Consider the following 18,384-nt stretch of genomic DNA (forward strand, 5'->3'; position numbering starts at 1 on the left):
AGATGTTTTGTCTCTTACGTGGGAGACCAGGGTTTGAATCTAGGGTAGGACATAAAAGTTACGGATCGCAGCTTTTACACTCAATTTATGCTCGCATCACTTGGTGAAAACAACAGATGTTCACACAGCTGTTCCTGTTCCTTGGCTTGGGCTGTCACGATTATGACATTTTACATGACCATTAATTGTCACTCAAATTATTGCATCGTTGAACATTGGAACATTATGAACACAATTTTTATTTCTGTTTGACTTTTAGGCTTTATAAACAAAAGATGCACAGGGAAGATATGACAAATAACGCACACAATTTAGTTACTTTAATAAATTTATTATGAATTAATAACATGAATAGTTGAAATAGGCAATCTACAAGCTCATGCATTGCGACGCATTTTGAGCTTGTAGATCTGAGATTTCCAACAAAAAAAAGAATGAAAATATATGATAATTTTTCAACATGGAAATGATTATGACGATTATGCAAAGAACTAATTGTGATTATCTCAAATTATAAGGGTGCAACAGTTAATCGAACTAGTCGTTTTAATCGATAATAGAAAATTATATAGATATTAATTAAATAATTGATTTTATTTTTTATCAGAATAATTTATTGATTCAATTAGGAAAAAAAATAGTTTTTTTCTCGTGTTGATTCGTTAATATATACAAATAAAATTAACTTAATACCCCAAACATGCACTTTTTAAGTATTTGATTGAATCCAAAAAGTAATCAAAACAATAATCACTAAGAAAATAATCAATAGTTGCAGCCCTACTCATGCGTGTCATGTGTGTCTTCGTCTCTGAGCACACTGCCGTGCAAAATGACACAGCAGCAAAGCTGTGACATTCACGGCAAAAGCAGGGTGCACTCGAAAAATATCGATCGGCACCTGCAAGGCCTTCAAGGTGCCAGATGCCCTTTCAATGACAGAAAATAAGGCCTTTAGATGGTGCCTCATGAACCTTACTTCAACTGCACTTCACAATGACTCACTGTATAAGGTGAGTGCAGGAGTGCAATGGGTCGTGACATCTCCCTGTAAGGACATTATGCACCATCCCCTAGCATGTATTATTAGCCTCCGGGTGGGTACACACACACACCACAGACAAAAGGCTATTTTTAAGAACTAAACTCTGGCAACATGGACTGAGCCTAGGGTAACCAATGAAATATATGTCCAGTCAACTGACATTGGTGGTGGTGGTGGTGGTGGTCACACACTGCTTGCATCTGAACAGAATAAAATAGTTTCCACTTCGAGTAGCACTGAGCATCTGCGCACAACTCTACATTATATAGAACTCTCAGTTCAGTTCATTTTTATTTGTTTTGGATATTGGAGAAGGACACATAACATAAATAGTGAAGTATACATTTCCTAAATCGCCAATATTTTACCTGCTGCTACTGCAGCATTGTTCAAGGGCTAGGGAGAAGCACTCCTGGGTAGGGCTTCACTGTTTAATGTTGTATGGATTATTAAATTGTAGTGTATAGGAGTATGTGGTTCCCAAACACTGGCAGTGGTTCCCAAACACATGTGTCGGAGCCCAATTGGGGGACGTGGATCCATGTTTATGGGTCACGAGTAAAAAATGTCATTAAAGAAACGGGTGAAGTGAGGAACAGAGCTTTAGGTTATTTTGGAAAGAGGAAGGGAGTTGGAAATGGAGTTGGTGTCCCAACAGAGCTCACTCACAGTCAGTGATGGCCTGTGACAGAAGTTCCACTCCTCCACAGTAGTAGACCGGCGTCTGCTGCCCGGACCTGGACTGCTTCTCCAGCAGCAGGGGCACCGATACGGCCCTCTCTCCTCCTCCGCTGTCAGGCTCTGCTCTGGCGTCGCTCTCCTGCCTCTCTCTCTCCTCCTCTATAGCGGCATGGGTTAGGTATTCTGTACAGCAGGGGTTTCTTTTTAGCTCAAGACCCAAAAGAGAAATTAGACGTTTTGCCCCTGGGACACAAACTAGTGAAAATAGCAGATCTACAAGCTCACAGCGTTACACGAAGTGACGTAGTGTGACCTTGTGGATCTGCTATTTTCACTATTTCCCCCCTTTCACTACTTAAACGTTTTTATTTTTTTATTCATGGAAGTTATTAGATTTTATTGTTGGAATTGTTTTTAATTGATAAAGTTGTGATTTTCTTCTCTTTATTTAAAAACAATGTTTTTATTAAAATGATCATTTAATGTAGGAGAGGAAAAAAGGTGATATTAACTGGCAACCCATAAAAATATGGTCCGCCACCCACTGTTTGGGTCACAGTGCTGTAAAGAGATGAAAGAAGAAGTCAGACAGGGACAAGAGAAGCTCCGCTGAGAGGAAAACAGGCTCCGGATTAGCTGAGTGTCTAACTATAGCGGTAAAGTATAGTGTTCCCCCACAGAGCCTCCTGTTGTAAAGCATTCTTAAATGAACCCATCCTCCAGACAGCAGAGAGAGGACAACAGAACAGCAGGAGAGATGATAATAGATGGAAGCATACAGCAGGTGCTCTGGTTAAAAATAATTTAAAAAATAAAGGAAACAGTACCACAAAGCGTAGGTGTAATGGTGGAAGCAAACTGCTAATTGGATTGAAACAGTGGTGGAGATTATAATCAGATTGTTTGCTTAAGCGAAACAAAATAATTTAATGAATACATGTAATTTTGTCCAATATGTGCAAGAGTATGTTAATATAACTTATACAATTGGGGTGGTTGTATTTAGTCTCCCTGCTCTTCTATTGAGACATTTAAATCGTGTCAAAGGTCATGTCTCTAGACACAGGATCTGATACGAATTTTGACCTGACGGTCAAGATTAAATTCATCCCCTATAAGCAAGCAGACAGGCTCTATTATCTCAATGGTAAAAATGTAAATGCACGTAGTTACTTTCCACCACTGTAGAAAAGCAGGACCGTAAATGATAGATAGAAGCAAACAGCAGGTTCTCTGGTAAAAATAAATAAATAAAACATAAATAAATAAAATATATATACTTGTGTGTAATGGTGGAAGCAAATTGGATTGAAAATTGCACCAGCAATGTTCCAACTGGTGAAGAGCCATCTCATTATAGCGGAGCCTGTTACAGCAGCAATGAGGAGAACCAACTCCACATTGATGCCTGTGGTTTGCTTTCACAAATGCCACAAAAGCATTAACCACATTAAACCTGGCCTCGCTGGCTTGGGCAAGTCCATTATAGGTGAATGTTTTTCCAAACTTTTCTGAAAATGTCAAGAAATAATTATTATTACAAAAGAGCAGCTCTCTCTCTCTCTCTCCCTCTCTCCCTCTCTCCCTCTCTCCCTCTCCCTCTCCCTCTCTCTCTCTCTCGCACACCCCCATTAACCACTTTCAGCCTGCCGTTCCTATTCCAGGCATATCACCAGACTACAAAGCTCAAACCGTGCCGCCTTTGCAACGCATTGTGACCTTGTAGATTGGTTATTTTCCAAACAGTTACGACAATTGGTGTTCCAATTCCGAAGGCGTTTGATAGGGCTCTGTTTTATTTTAATAAATAAAAATAACTAAGTTCACATCTGTGCTGCTTTATTAAATGTGTTTATATAAATATGTGGGAGAGAGGGAAGGACAAGGGGAGGTGAGGAGGGCGGATGAGGTGGTCATATGCGACTGCGCCACGCTACTCGGCCGCTATCAGTGGACCGCTGGCCCGCCGGGTAAACGATGAGCAAGAACGGCACGTGGAGACCTCGGGTCCCGACGGCCGGACACTCCAATCGGCGAGGCGCGGACACCTCGTCACGCCAGAGAAATGGCATGATTTGATGATGATGAGTTAGCTGGGTATTCCGGGGGGGACATTTGCCATGAATAACAGATCTACAAACTCACAATGTGTCACGTTGCTCTGTTCTTGTGAACTTTCTACTCTGTGCTGGAAAAGCTTGAATGTTAACATTCAGTTGAGGTACTATAGTCAGTGGTGGGAAAAGTACTCACATTTTTGTACTTTTACTTAAAGTACAAAAGTATTGGTATCAAAATGTACTTAAAGTACCAACAGTAGAAAGTAGCTACTCATTATACAGAATGTCCCATTTCACAACTTTTAAAATGAATAAAAATCTTTTGAAAATAGCAGATTTACAAGCTCACAATGCATCGCATCGCAACACATTGTGAGCTTGTAGATCGGCTATTTTCAAATGGCCAAAATGTATACTGTAGGGCTGAAGTGGTCAAGGTTAATGTATGTTTTGTAATAATAATCAAAATCTAGTAAATAGTAACTAAAGTCATTTTAAAAAATATATTTTTTTATCCCACAATTTTGTAACCCTTTTTCACCCTGTGCCAATTATCTAAGTGATCCTGGGCGCTACACTCCCCCCGCCAGCCTAGGGAGCCCATAGCCGAGCTCATGCCTCCTTCAATGCATGAGAGCCAACTGAGCTTCTTGTCACCTGACAGGGGGGAGATTCCCCGGTTGGACGTAGCGCGTGGAAGTACCATGTTATTCCAACCAGTTCCTTTCCCCTCCATCAGGCGCCCCGGTTGTTATGGGGGAGGCGTTATAGTGACCAGGATTACTACATGTTTTTGTGAGGGTATTAACTACCCTAGTAGACACGTGGGAGAACATGCAAACTCCACACAGTAGGCCATTTCGCCAACCCCACCTAAAGGTATGGGCGCTGATGACGCGAAGGAGAAGACACGCCCCCAGTGCCCACAGCGTCCCCGGCGGGGACCTTCTAGCTGTGAGGCGACAGTGCCACCGATTGTGCCACTTAACTTAACTTAACTAAAGTTTTCAAATAATTGTAGTGGAGTAAAAGTATAATATTTGCCTCTGATATGTAGTGGAGTAAAAGTAAAAGTACTGAACATTGGAAGTACTCCAGTAAAGTAAAAAATACCTCAATATTGTGCTTAATTAAGTACAATACTTGAGTAAATGTACTTAGTTACTTTACACCATTGGTACCATCTAGTTTTTAGTTTTATTGTTTGTAGTTTTCATAACTACGGTACGTCTGAATAAATCTGAAAAAGTTACTCTCAGTTGGTCCCTAACGCTATTTCCTAAAAGAAACAAACAATCTTTGAAGGAATGTTGTGAATCGAGGCAGCGCTTCTAATGAGACAACGTGCATAAACGCACTGTGATAAAGATGGATTCTGGTCTTTCACCATAAATCATGTCATGCCTTGTCTTTTGTTACCTTTTATCATTTTCTCCCTCGCTGGTTCAATTTCCAGTATCTTTTCAAAGCAGTTTCTGCACTGAAAAAAAAAAATAAAGAAAAGTAACGTAAGTAATGAATGAAGCAAAAGGAAATCAATTTCCGGAATGGTTGGCAACAAATTTGCAATTGTCTTAGGGATTTAACTTTATACGTTTGCATCGTCTTAAACGTTTGGCAGATGTCAAGAAGTAAACACATTTTTTTCCAATGAGTGGGATGGAATAACTTAACTGTTAATACTCTCTTGATTTGCGATCTGCAAAAGATCAATAATAACACTTTAGGAAGTATACACCCATGCTCAATCACTTGACTGCCCCCATGACTGCGTGCTAAGTTTTCAATTCATTGCAGAGAGAAAATAGCCTTAATTTATTTGCGTGCTGCAACATACAAGATGGGGAGAGTTGTACAGTAGCTATGAATACAGATAAGCTTCAAGTAAGAATCAATGACACATGATTAGCTGTAATGAGGGGTATAATCATGCTTACCTCGTTATAGTCTTTCAGAGCCAGATGTGCTTTGCCCATGTGTAGGTAGGCCTTGATGCACCTTTCATTACACTGGTACACAGAGGAGATGACACATGACATATGTGTGTGTGTGTGTGTGTGTGTGTGTGTGTGTGTGTGTGTGTGTGTGTGTGTGTGTGTGTGTGTGTGTGTGTGTGTGTGTGTGTGTGTGTGTGTGTGTGTGTGTGTGTGTGTGTGTGTGTGTGTGTGTGTAATCACTTGAAGAGGTGATGATTTTATACATAGTGAAGCACTGGTTCACAGATTGAAAATAGTTTATGTATGTATGTATGTATGTATGTATGTATTTATTGCGACCGTAGGTCGCATTTACTATAGAAACCTGCTCCAGGTGTCCGTCCGTCACCCCGTCCCTCCGTCACACACGTCCCGTCACTCCGTCACACACGTCCCGTCACACTTTTGCCCTGCTCATATCTCCGCACCCATTGCCCCGATCCATGCCAGATTTTGCACACACACTCCTTACCTGCCAAACTACACCCTCCAAGGACCCCCGGAGCTCCAGGGACCCCCAGCTGCCTCGGGGACCCCCAAGTGTAAAAAATGAGCACATGTGGACAAATTACCAAATGACCACCCCCACGGGGCTGCTCACGGGGCATTCCCGGGGACCACCCACTCCTGGTGCTCCAGAACGGATGCAAAAGTGGTGGCGCCCCCAGTGGAGGACCCCCTGCCACTGCAGCTCACATAAAATGCCGTAACTCGGGCTAGGAGCGTCCGGGAGAGCCGCGGCCGGTACCTATTCGTCCGCCAAGGCAACGCGGACACCCCACCCCTAATTTCTCACATGGCCCTCTTCTAGCGCCACCTTCAGGCCGCTTTTCACAACACATTTTTGCCCACTACTCCTACAGTTTTGCCCCTAAAAACACGCAAATTGCTACACACTACACAGTATGTGTACACTCATGTCATCAACATGCCTGCCACCACATTTCTTAGACCACCAAACAAAACTATACATTGCCCACACAACTAGGAACCAATCGCCGTTACAGCCCTCTTCTGTATACATGTGACCTACGGTCGCTTATCTCCCGATTAGGGAGTCTTACTGGTAGTGACTAGTGAGTTTATGTAAAATGTGTTCTTGAAATGTGCAAATGTAATTAAACAAACAGCAGGTGATATGTATAGAACATACTGTATTTATGACTCAAAACTATCGGCAAAACTATAGTGAAACTTGAAACAAGGACTAAACAAGCCATGGAAACCAAATTAGGGTGACACTAAAAACAAATTAGATTGAAATGTGGTTACATAAAATGTAATTAAAAACAGCATGTGATATATATATAGAACATATTTATCACTCAAAACTAGGGTGAAACATTCTCAACTAAAGTTTTTTTATTTGGCTTGAGTGTCAAGGACTATAAACACAAGCCTGAAGACCAAATTAGGATGACACTAAAAACAAATGAAACGCTACAGTATCCATTTACTATCCACTGCTCGGGACAGGACATGTAAACCCTGCATCTGTGACCCAGAGCTGTGCGGGGCATAAAATAGCCTGCTGCTGAGAGATCACAATGGATCAGATGACACCATGACGAATGAGCTACAGTAGCTAAGTGATTGACCCCCAGATCCCGGCCAGGTCTCACCTTCAGGGCCCACTCACAGTCACGGATGGCCTCCTTATATCTCCCCAGCTTGATGAAGGCCTGCAGGAAGGTACAGGTTAAGTAGTGTAAGGATGCTAAGTAGGCAACAGTATTTCGGTAAATAAATAGGACCCACGAAAGTTAAGACCTAAAGTAAGTCACACGCACACAGGCATACTGTACACACACGCCCACGCACATGCAGACATCTGTGTTGCGTAGAGGTGTCACGATCCGTGTTGTGTTCTGTTGTGTTTTCTTGTTGTGTTCCTATTTTCTTTTTAGTTACTTTACAGTTGTCTGTGTTCCTTTAAAAAGGTTAGAAAAATCGAAAAAACCCTGGCAGCAGCTAAAAAAAACAGGTACATAGTAGGGTAGAGCCGGTACGAACGGTGCGGAGGGACGGTTGCAAGTCGGACCTTTTTTCGTGCTACACTTAAAATTCGTCACATCTCGTCACCCTCTTCGTCTTCGGTCGAAAACATCAGACACACTTTTTTTCCCAGTTCTGATCAAAATTGGCGGAGTTGAAGCCACTTTTGTGTATTTCCACACCGTAGTAAAAAATACCCTATTTGAGTGTTTTCCATTTGTACTGCTTTATTTGGTGCCGATTTTAAATGGATTTTGTCTGTTAGGCTAATCTGTGGGCTAACTCTCAGAGAAGGTTCCATTGAAAAATATTCATTAGCTTTTGTGCTAGCTAGCAAAACATCCGGGGACGGCAGGGAGGGACGGAAGGCGCATTAAGCCACTCGGTGCATTTACAGACAGGGAGGGGCGAACGACGCATGTGTTGGCACAAAGTTGGGGAAACAGACAGAGGCGACATTAACATGATACATTTATTTGACTATCAGCATGGTCATTTGCTCGTAGGATTCTACTGAAGCATCAATGAGAGTTAGATGCCAGAAATGTAACTTATGTGCTTGTTAGAGGACATTTCATCCGACCGCACCGTCCGCCCCCCATGTATGCACCGTTCGCCCCGACTGGTGGCCGTGTGCGGAGAGTAGCGCAACGTCACTTTACTTACCGATTGCGTTGGACTCGTTTCACTAAAATTAAAACGGACTGCGGGTAATGGGAGAGGACAAGTGTCTCTTGTTCACAAAAAAGTATGGTTACATGAAATTAATTAATCTCGGCGCAGGGAGTGAATTAATAAAACGTGCGTCAACTGTATCTTCCTTGTTTAATATAGTCTTAGTAAGGGTTTTACTTTACGCTTGTTGTGCACCTTTTATTTTGTAGTGATGTCCTAGTGTTTCCTGTTTTCCTTAGTTACTGTTACCTGTCTTGTCTGATTGATTGATTGAATACTTTATTAACAGTTTGCAAAGACAAGGCACGGTGGCACAGATTTGTACAAAAGAATGCTAAAAGGATAACCCAGATAAGCCGTCAGGGCTTGTCTCACCTCCCTGTCATTATTAGTTGTCTCGTTGTCTCTGCCTGTGTCCTGTTAGCCTATGTTTGGGTCGCAGACCCATTTTTATAGGTCACATTTTTTTCTTTTGTTTATAAAAATGTCTTAAATTATTATTTCAAAAGATTTTTAAAAAGTAAAAATAAAGTGAACATTTTCAGAACTTCAAAATACATTTCAAACATTTTTTAAGAGAATGTAATTTATTAAAAATAAATTCTATGAAAACTTAAGTAGTGAAAATAGCCGATCTACAAGATAATAGATCAGCTATTTTCACTAGTTTGCGTCCCGGGGAGACATTACATTTCTCTCTTTGGGTCTCGAGCCAAAAGGTATAGGGAACCACTGCCCTAGCCTATCCCTGTGTTGATTGTCAGTTTTGTTCGCCTGTGTCTGGTTATCCTGTATATAAACCATCAGTTTTTATGTGTTCCCTGCGAAGTCTTAGATGTTGTTACAGTGTTCTGTCTGACTTCTAGTTTCCTAGTTTTATCTGGTATATACACTGTGTTCCAAGAGTTCCCTGTGTAACGTCCTTGTGTTCCTAGTTTTGGTCATTCAATTCTTGTGCACTTGACCAGCTCTGCCTCAGGCTCTGTTCTGCGTTTGGTTCCACCATCTCTGTTGCTGTGAAAGCCACATGTCTTTACAGGGCTGTATTTGTGACTGAACAGTTTACAAAAGCAACTTCATTTATGTTGCCTCTTATGGAAGACCATTTTGAGTAAAACATTTAAATGCCTGAATTGTGAGCATTTTTATTGCAATTCAGAATTTTATATCTCAGAATTATGTGTTTTTCTTCTCACTGCCTATTTCACATTTGTGAGCAATAAAACCCTCTGAGATGTGAGGATATAACAGAATACTGAACTATAAAGTCAAAAGTGTGTATTTGTACTCACTGGGGGTAAATTGGCTTCGATAGCCTGCGGCTCTTTTACACAGTGTTGAGGTTTTAGACATCATGGGCCAACCTCTGATTGTGCCATAATAAAGTTAAACTTTGTTAATGCCTGAGGGGAAATACTATATGTCCTGTTTTTGACCGATCTTAACCATTAAGGGCAGCCACTGGGCAGTGCCTAGGGGACCAGCGCCTCAGGCTTTAATTCCAAAGTATAAAATAATGGTTAAAGTGGTTCAAATGATTGTGATGCTAAATGAATTACTTTTGCTGGGGACCGGCCTGGATGGGAATGAAGTCAACATTTAAAACATGAAGGTAATGTACAGGACAACCTGTGCTCGGTTGGTGTACAGAGGCTGCATGTCGCGTAGCTCGGCCAGTCCGTCGCTGTAATACTTCACGGCAGTTTCGTAGTCCTCTCTTGCATAAGCTGCATTCCCCTTGTCCTTAAGTACTGTGGCGATACATAGACAGTATGTCAATACGATATAGGACAGACACAGCACGTCAATATGACAGGACACATGCTTTTGACCCTGTTGATTTCATTAGGAATCTTTGGGGGAACAGAAACCATTTGCTTTGTCCTCTTGTGCTCTTCTCCTCTGCCTCCGATCTTCTGCATCCCTCTCCATTATCGTCATGAAATGGTCTACAAAGGTGAGAAGTACAGTCATCAGTGGTGTAATAAGTAAACATTTTAGATATCTTTTACTTTACTGGAGTATTTCCAAATTTCAATACAATTGTGTCTACTCCACTACATCTCAGACGCAAATATTGTACTTTTACTGCACACAAATTATTGGAAAACTTACTAGTTACTTTTCATTATTATTACAAAACATACATTTACCCCTTCAGCCATTATTTTGTACTTTTACTCAAAGGCAATTTTGAATTCCGGACTTTTACTTGTAACAGAGTATTTCTACATTGCAGTATTGATACTTTTACTTAAGTAAAAAATGTGAATACTTTTTCCACCACTGACAGTCATCTATGACGTCAGTCGTCTAATGGTAGCCTACTGACCTTCCTTTCCACTCCCTCTCTGCTGGTTTGTAAAGTGTATTACTTGTGGTTGTTCATGTGTTCTGCTACTAATCTGAGTTCTCCAGATCCTGACTCCTGTTTTTTGACCTTCTGCTCCAGTTCTTGTTAGCCAGTTCAGAGTAACCTCCCAGCCAGACCTCTCCGCTAACCTTGTCCCTTGTTAATAAGCTCACACTGCATTTGAAGTTGCTCTACTTCCGCACTTGGGTCCTACTCCTGACACACCTAACAAGCGAGGTTTATCTAATGAATAGGAGAGTGGTCTGGGCACATAGCTGACAGCTTGCGGGGGTGCACTCTAAAATGGCAGGTCATCACTCACTGAATGGCATATCATGTTCTGGCAACGAAAAGAGCTCAACTCAGCTCAAATTTACTTGTACAAATCCTTAACCTCACAAACCCATAGCATCTCTATTCTGGGCATGTCATAATAGGCAAACATTTGCTGAAAATAACAGATCTACAGTCTCACAATGTAATGCATTGTGAGCTTGTAGATCGTCTATTTTCGTATACAGTAGGGACCACGTGGTCATTTGTGCCCCTGTTATGCATGTTATTACAGGCAAACATTTGGGGAAAATAGCCGATCTACAAGCTCACAATGGGGAATGCAGTGGCTCAGGGGTAGAGTAGCCGGTAGAGTGGCAACCGTGAGGTTCCCAGTTCCATCCCGGGCTCCCCTAGAGTTAGTATCGAAGTGTCTTTGAGCAAAACGCTGAACCCCTAATTGCTCCCGATGAGTAGGTTGGTGCCTTGCATGGTTTCCTCTGCCCTCGGTGTGTGAATGGGTGAATGGGTGAATGTAATGCACAAACGATAAAAGCGCTATATAAATGCCTCATGTACCATTTTACCATTTACAATGTGTTTAACTGCGATTTATTCAGTGTTTTCATTCTTACTTGGTGATGTACAGTACAAGTGAAGACAGTGTGCAGGATTCAGTTTTACTGAATTATTATTATTATTATTATTGTTATTATTATTAAATATACTAATATAGGGTTAGTATGTCTTTATGTATGGACACTGTGTGTGTGTGTGTGTGTGTGTGTGTGTGTGTGTGTGTGTGTGTGTGTGTGTGTGTGTCTCATCTCATAATAGACCGATCACAGCCCATGCTGCTACAGGACATGCATGGGGTCATGAAACAACCACCTTTTTCCACGGGGGGGGGGGGGGGGGGGGGGTAATCATTTTCGCCTTCCACGACATGCCCAAAATAGACAACATTGTTGCATCTCAGGGGGCTTGTGGTTATCCTGTGGGTTTTAGCGGGTCCCCAGATGACAGTACAGTGGCAATTTAACCCATTGAGACCTGAGACCGATTCTACAAAATGTCTTCTAAATCCTAACAGTTTTTAGGTGACACTTTAAGGACCTTAAAGACCTTTTAAATACCTGAAAAAATAAATTAAATTAAATTTAAAGAATACCATTACTGCATCAAAAGTAATCAACAAACTATAGGCTACTATAAAACCTGGTCAAACATTGGCCAAATTGTCAAATAATATAAGAACGAGGCAAAGACTGATCTACAACTCGAGGCGTTGTGAGCTTGTAGATCGGCTATTTTCACAATATTTATCTGGGAATCAAACTAAATGTAATGCCTCAACTCCTACAATTCCAAGTGCTTGTCAGGATTGGGGGTCCCCGGTTCAAATATGATCATTTTGGGGGGTCACGGCCTGAAAACTAAGAACCACTGGGTTAGAGTGTCTACCCTGAGATTGAGAAGTTGGAGTTCGATCCCCGGCCGGGTGACACCAAAGACTATACAAATGGTACCCTGCCTGCCTCTCTGCTTTTGAATCACCATCAAGGGTTGGATTGGGGGTAAGTCCCTGTGACACACTATAGCTTCATGTCCAGCAGGGGGTGTACTTGTACATCCCCCGGCCTCACGCTATACAGAAACAGGGGATAGGCTCTTGACCTATTGTCTTTGGTATGACTACTTACTTATAATGACAAGCACATTTGAGGAGGCAGGTTATTTCCATTTGAGTGTCATGCAATACCTCTTGTCAACCAAATCAAAAACCACCTAAGTGGAAAAAGCAGCACTCCGAAATAAATACTGCAAGACAGTGGCTCAGTTTCCCATTTTATTGTGAGAACGCTAACGTGTTTTGGCCGCAGCCTTCCTCAGAGCAGATTAATAAATATTTTTGATAAATAAAAGATATTTATTTTGGAGTGGTTTTTGATTTGAGTTGTATACATAGATAGCTGAGCACCCACTGCCTAAACTAAGAAGGCATCCAGAGGAAGCGCACCGGTTTTTATTTCTTACCTCTTGTCAACCAGTGTGTCCTACCCCACCACAGGATCTACATTTCTCAATAGAAGAGTAGGGAAATCACCTCCAATCACCAGTTATATTAGTAGCAAAAGCCACCCCCCCCCCCCCAAAAAAAAGATTGCATCTTGCTGCGGAGGAGAGGGAGCATACAGCTGCAACCTTTCAAAGCACAGAGACAGAGTGACAGAATTGCTCCACACTCCCAGTCTCCCACACAGAGTAGACGCCATCATACAGTACACACTATGTTGTTTTCCCACGCTGAAGCCCAGATGTCATGATTATTTTTTCAGACGACATGCATTATGGAAAATTAGATGTAAATGAGTCCTCAGTTTATTGCTTGGTTTTCTTTCTGTGTTTGCACAAGGACTTGTTGTTATTGAAACAAGCTCAGAGAATGGTCTTGGCAAATAAAGATGTTGTAGTCATGTAGCTCACGTTTTAACTGAATTATGTACTGCATACGGTATACTCCCATGCTATTATTAGTAGACCAGTAATACATTAGTAGGCTACTGTTATTGTTATATAGCACATACGCACGCGCGCGCGTGTGTATGTGCTCTATACTGTAACAATAGTGTGTGTATGTGCTCTATATACATATCTATGCTCTATATTTATTTCATTAAGGTGACCACCAGACAACCCTATATGTGTGTGTGTATGTGCTCTATAACAATAGTGCGTGTGCGTGTGCAAAGTGTGTGTACAATAGTGCGTGTGCACACGCACGCACGCACACGCATGCGCACGCACGCACGCACACACACACACGCACACACAGGCACACACACAGGCACACACACACACACACACACACACACACACACACACACACACACACACACACACACACACACACACACACACACACACACACACACACACACACCCCTATGGGTTGTCTGGTGGTCACCTTAATGAAATAAAGCTCTTCTTGTTAATGCCATAGCCAGACACAGCGACACAGCTTATAAGGCCCATTTTATACCAGCATTCAGAATGGACCCTGTACCTAATACGGATGTGTACATGTCCTCTCCGTAAGCTTTCAGCTAAGGAAGATGGATGGAAGGAACGAATGGCTCTGGCCGTATCTGTACTTACTTAATGTTCAGTATAAATAGGCCTTAATCTCACATTGCCAAATGATTTAGAGACTTGACTTGTGAGTCTTGACGCTAAACAACAACCGTATTAGAGTAAAGATTTTCTCTCTGGTGTTGGGACGGGTCTCTAAATCAACTTAACAGATCTGTAGCACTGTTTCTCCACTTACGGTTCCGGAGACCACAGGGGTCTAAATAAGGGTCTGTGATTAACGCTGTGATTTTTTCAGTACAGATTGGGGTCCCAGCAAGACTTAATTTGTTTTGTAAATCGCCACAATTTAAAACGTTATTATCCGCTTTATGAGCTTATGGATCTAGGAGTCATAAGCTCTGGCACGTAATGTTTACATTGACTAAATAAAGTATCAATCAAAAAAACAGACACTAAGGTAATACATGTCTCTGGACTGTCTTTGAGAAGTAACACTGTTTAGCAGCTCCACTCTGGCAATATAGAGTGGCTGGTCAGTTTTGATATTCAGGGAGGGCACCGGGCTCAGTCAATGCAATAAATGGTTTCTTGCCTTGTAAGGAATTTAAATGGCTTTTTAAATAGGGTTTATGCAGTTCAATGCAGATGGAACTTCACTCACCTGGACACTGCACACCCTGAGTCTGCTGTGAATTCTAAAAATAGATAAAAAAAAAGAGTGGGATGAAATAGATTAATAGAGACACGTCAGATGCATAGGCATGCACGCCTGCCTGAGCGTGCACGTGTGTGTGTGTGTGTGTGTGTGAGTGCGCACACGCATGCACGCACACACACACACATCAATTTGAAAATAAATGGGACCATCATTTACCAAAACGCATATCATGATGATTGAAAGAAGACTTTAAACTAGCGACTGGAAGCATATAGTATTTATGACCATGTTTATTAAGGTAAGAAAATCAATCTAAAGTTCGTCAAAAACCCACCCACTTGCATTGAGAGAAATTCTTTCTGACACCAGCAGGGGTAAAACAGCGAAACTACAGGCCATTCATCTGAACTGTCACTTCCTATGTATAGACTCAATTTACAACTCTCAAGCTAAATGGACTGCATGGTAAATGGTCTGCATTTCTAGGGTATGAAAAAGAAAATATCCACCGTCTTATAAACTTCCAAAATAACTTTATTTCAAAGGAGTACAATGTCACGACCTACAGAAGTCTTTTGGGAAGGTGTGTGCGGATATTTTCCCTTTTGTTGCACTTGTCCTTTTTATCCAGCAGCCGTCAAAATATTTTTTGGACGTGCGTGGACCAGCGGGAATGCATCTGCATCTCTATAGTGCCTGCATCCAAAGCATGTTTCATTCACACACCGACGGCAGACTAGGCAAGCATGCAAGGCAACAACCTCAGCCTGCCAGTCAAAGAGCACTTGGGATTCAGTGACTTGCTCAAGGACACTTCGACACGAAGCCAGGATGATCCGGGGATCGAACCTCCTGAGCCACTGCCACCCTACTTCAGTATGCATAATGCATTACAGTACTGTATCTATCTAAATTACATTGCACGCACGCACTACTGTGTGTGTGTGTGTGTGTGTGTGTGTGCGTGCGTGCGTCCGTGCGTCCGTGCGTCCGTCCGTCCGTGTGTGTGTGTGTGTGTGTGTGTGTGTGTGCGTGTGTGTGTGTGTGTGTGTGTGTGTGTGTGTCTTACCACTGAAGCAGGGTTTGTGTTGATGAATGTCTTGTTGATTTTTGTCCTGCATGGTTCATCTGCTTCCAAGACAGCGATGTAGTGATCTGCTTTCTGCTGAGCCTCTGTGTCTGATGAGGTCACACCTCTCACCAGTTCACCAGAGAGAGAGAGAGAGAGAGAGAGAGAGAGAGAGAGAGAGAGAGAGAGAGAGAGAGAGAGAGAGAGAGAGAGAGAGAGAGAGAGAGAGAGAGAGAGAGAGAGAGAGAGAGAGAGAGAGAGAGAGAGAGAGAGAGAGAGAGAGAGAGAGAGAGAGAGAGAGAGAGAGAGAGAGAGAGAGATCACCACCACCTCACTGTTGGTAATGTAGTTACTCTATTAGGCACTGAACAGCCTTCAACAGTGTTATCTATGCCTTTTGGCTTTAGCCGACATAGTTTTCAGAGCAAGTTCAATTAGTTCTGGTTCCCTGCTGTGTTGTCCAAGTCCACAATAGGTTAATTATGTGTAAACCGTATTAATACAGTTCAAGAAGAGCTTTGTTGGCATGTCAAAATATAAATAGGCTATACAAATATACTGCACAAAGTAAAACAAGAAAGAAAGAAGTAGCCTACTGCCTTAATGTCTGACTGTTCCCCCCTGTTTACATTTCTGACTGATGAAGTATTTAATATGTAAAAACCTACTAGCTCTACCTCCCTTACATTCTTTTAAAAAGTAGATTTAGGCTAAAGTTGTGTAATTTAACCTGTGGTGGAAAAAGTACTCACATTGTGTACTTTAGTAAAAGTATCAATAATACTGCAATGTAGAAACACTCTGTTACAAGTAAATTTATTGGCATCAAAATGTACTTAAAGTACCAAAAGTAAAAGTACTCATTATGCAGAATATCCCGTTTAAGTTATCATAATATGTGTAAAATGTATACAAAAAAATTGAAAATAGCAGATCTACAAGCTCACAATGCGTCACATTGCGATGCGTTGTGAGACAAAGTTTAAATATTATTTTGTCATAATAATCTAAATCTATAAGTAACTACTAAAGTTTTCAAATAATTGCAGTGGAGTAAAAGTACAATAATTGCCTCTGAGATGTAGCGGAGTAGAAAATTGGAAATACTCCAGTAAAGTAAAAGTACTTAGTTACTGTCCACCACTGGATTTAACCTAGTTAGGAAACCGTTTGATCTGCAAAAAGCTTTATTGCTTAACCTTCCTAATTAACCTCTTCTGACACTAGCTACAGCTCCTGAACTGTACCGTCGGAACCATCATTGTATTAAGCCTACTCACATATTTCATCAACCTTCTTCAGAAAACTCTCAAAATCTTCAGTCTGATCCATCAAACTTCTTTCCTAAAATTGAAGACTAGGCTGTTTGTTTCCTGTTTATTTCCTGTTATCCGCGTCCCCCATGGTCATGGCAACCAGCCGCAGAAACGCAAACACACACACGCACATGCACGTGCACACGCACACATAGCACGTGCATTGTGGCAGTCACGTTCTTTCCTTTGCTCCAGAAGCCATGGATCACACCCTGTCACGACAGTCGTGGATGAACTTCAACCAGGTGTTTGCACTTTCTCTATTTACGAACGTTACATCTATATAAACGTTCAAATTTCAAATATAAAGTACTTACCTCATGGCCACGGATGTTGCAATTATGTACGGCTTAACAGAAGTACCTGTCTATTCTGTATTGTTCAATAAAAAGCATTTTATTCCGATTGGTGGCCATTTTCTCATAGAGTTATAATGTATCGGAGTGCAATACACCTCCCAACCGATAGGGTCGCGTAGTTGAATGGAGGAAATACGGAGAAAATGGCCACTGATCGGATTAAAATGCTTTTTATTGAACAATACGGAAGATACGGGTACTTCTGAGGGCCTGTACATCATGTTAACATCCGTAGCCATGGGGTAAGCACTTCATATTTGAAATGTGATCGTTTATGTAGATGTAAATGGAGAAAGTGCAAACACCAGGTTGAAGTTCATCCATGACTGTCATGATATGACAGTCATGTTTCAGTCCTACTCAGAAACCAGCATGCAAGCAATCACAGTTTAGCTATTTAGCCTATAGGAGCGGAGTCTATATGTAACGATGCAGCTATAGGCCTACAGTTGTTTTGGATCACATTTGTATCAGCAGTCAGGACGTGGTTTACTTAATACCGTATCTATCATGGATGTGTTTGTTTGACTAATTCATTACCAGAAAGAATTAATTACCACAGCCTGGCTCATCATTCCAGCTGTGTCTTGGTGTTTTTCTGTCTTCTTTTTTTTTGTTCTGGCAACAGTATTCACACAGATAAATCGAGTGATTAAGCAAATATATGTAGGCTAATAGGCCTAATGCAACTGTCATTCCCTAAGAACGTCTGAGCTACATTGAGGACTAATAATAACGTCTTCCAGTCTTTCTAATCTAATACTAATACCCATGAAGTCTGATTGACCGTCATATAGTTCCAGTAATAGAGCAACACTGCCTCCCTAA

General features: G+C 41.6%; 1 protein-coding gene across 1 annotated transcript in view; it reads right to left on the minus strand.

The window, feature by feature from the left end:
- Positions 1 to 10,580, minus strand: part of ttc12 (tetratricopeptide repeat domain 12) — a gene marked incomplete at its 3' end in the record, with an annotated part of 37,464 nt that extends 26,884 nt beyond the window's left edge. The window contains 6 exon segments of the mRNA XM_084064614.1: positions 1,711 to 1,981; positions 5,206 to 5,266; positions 5,724 to 5,795; positions 7,385 to 7,444; positions 10,062 to 10,183; positions 10,304 to 10,580. Coding sequence (XP_083920740.1) covers positions 1,711 to 1,981; positions 5,206 to 5,266; positions 5,724 to 5,795; positions 7,385 to 7,444; positions 10,062 to 10,183; positions 10,304 to 10,406 — 689 coding nt within the window. The 5' untranslated portion in view covers positions 10,407 to 10,580.
- Positions 10,581 to 18,384: the final 7,804 nt, after the last annotated feature.

Source organism: Gymnoscopelus microlampas (assembly GCF_963454915.1).
Source record: "Gymnoscopelus microlampas genome assembly, chromosome: 8".
In the NCBI taxonomy this organism is placed as follows: domain Eukaryota; kingdom Metazoa; phylum Chordata; class Actinopteri; order Myctophiformes; family Myctophidae; genus Gymnoscopelus; species Gymnoscopelus microlampas.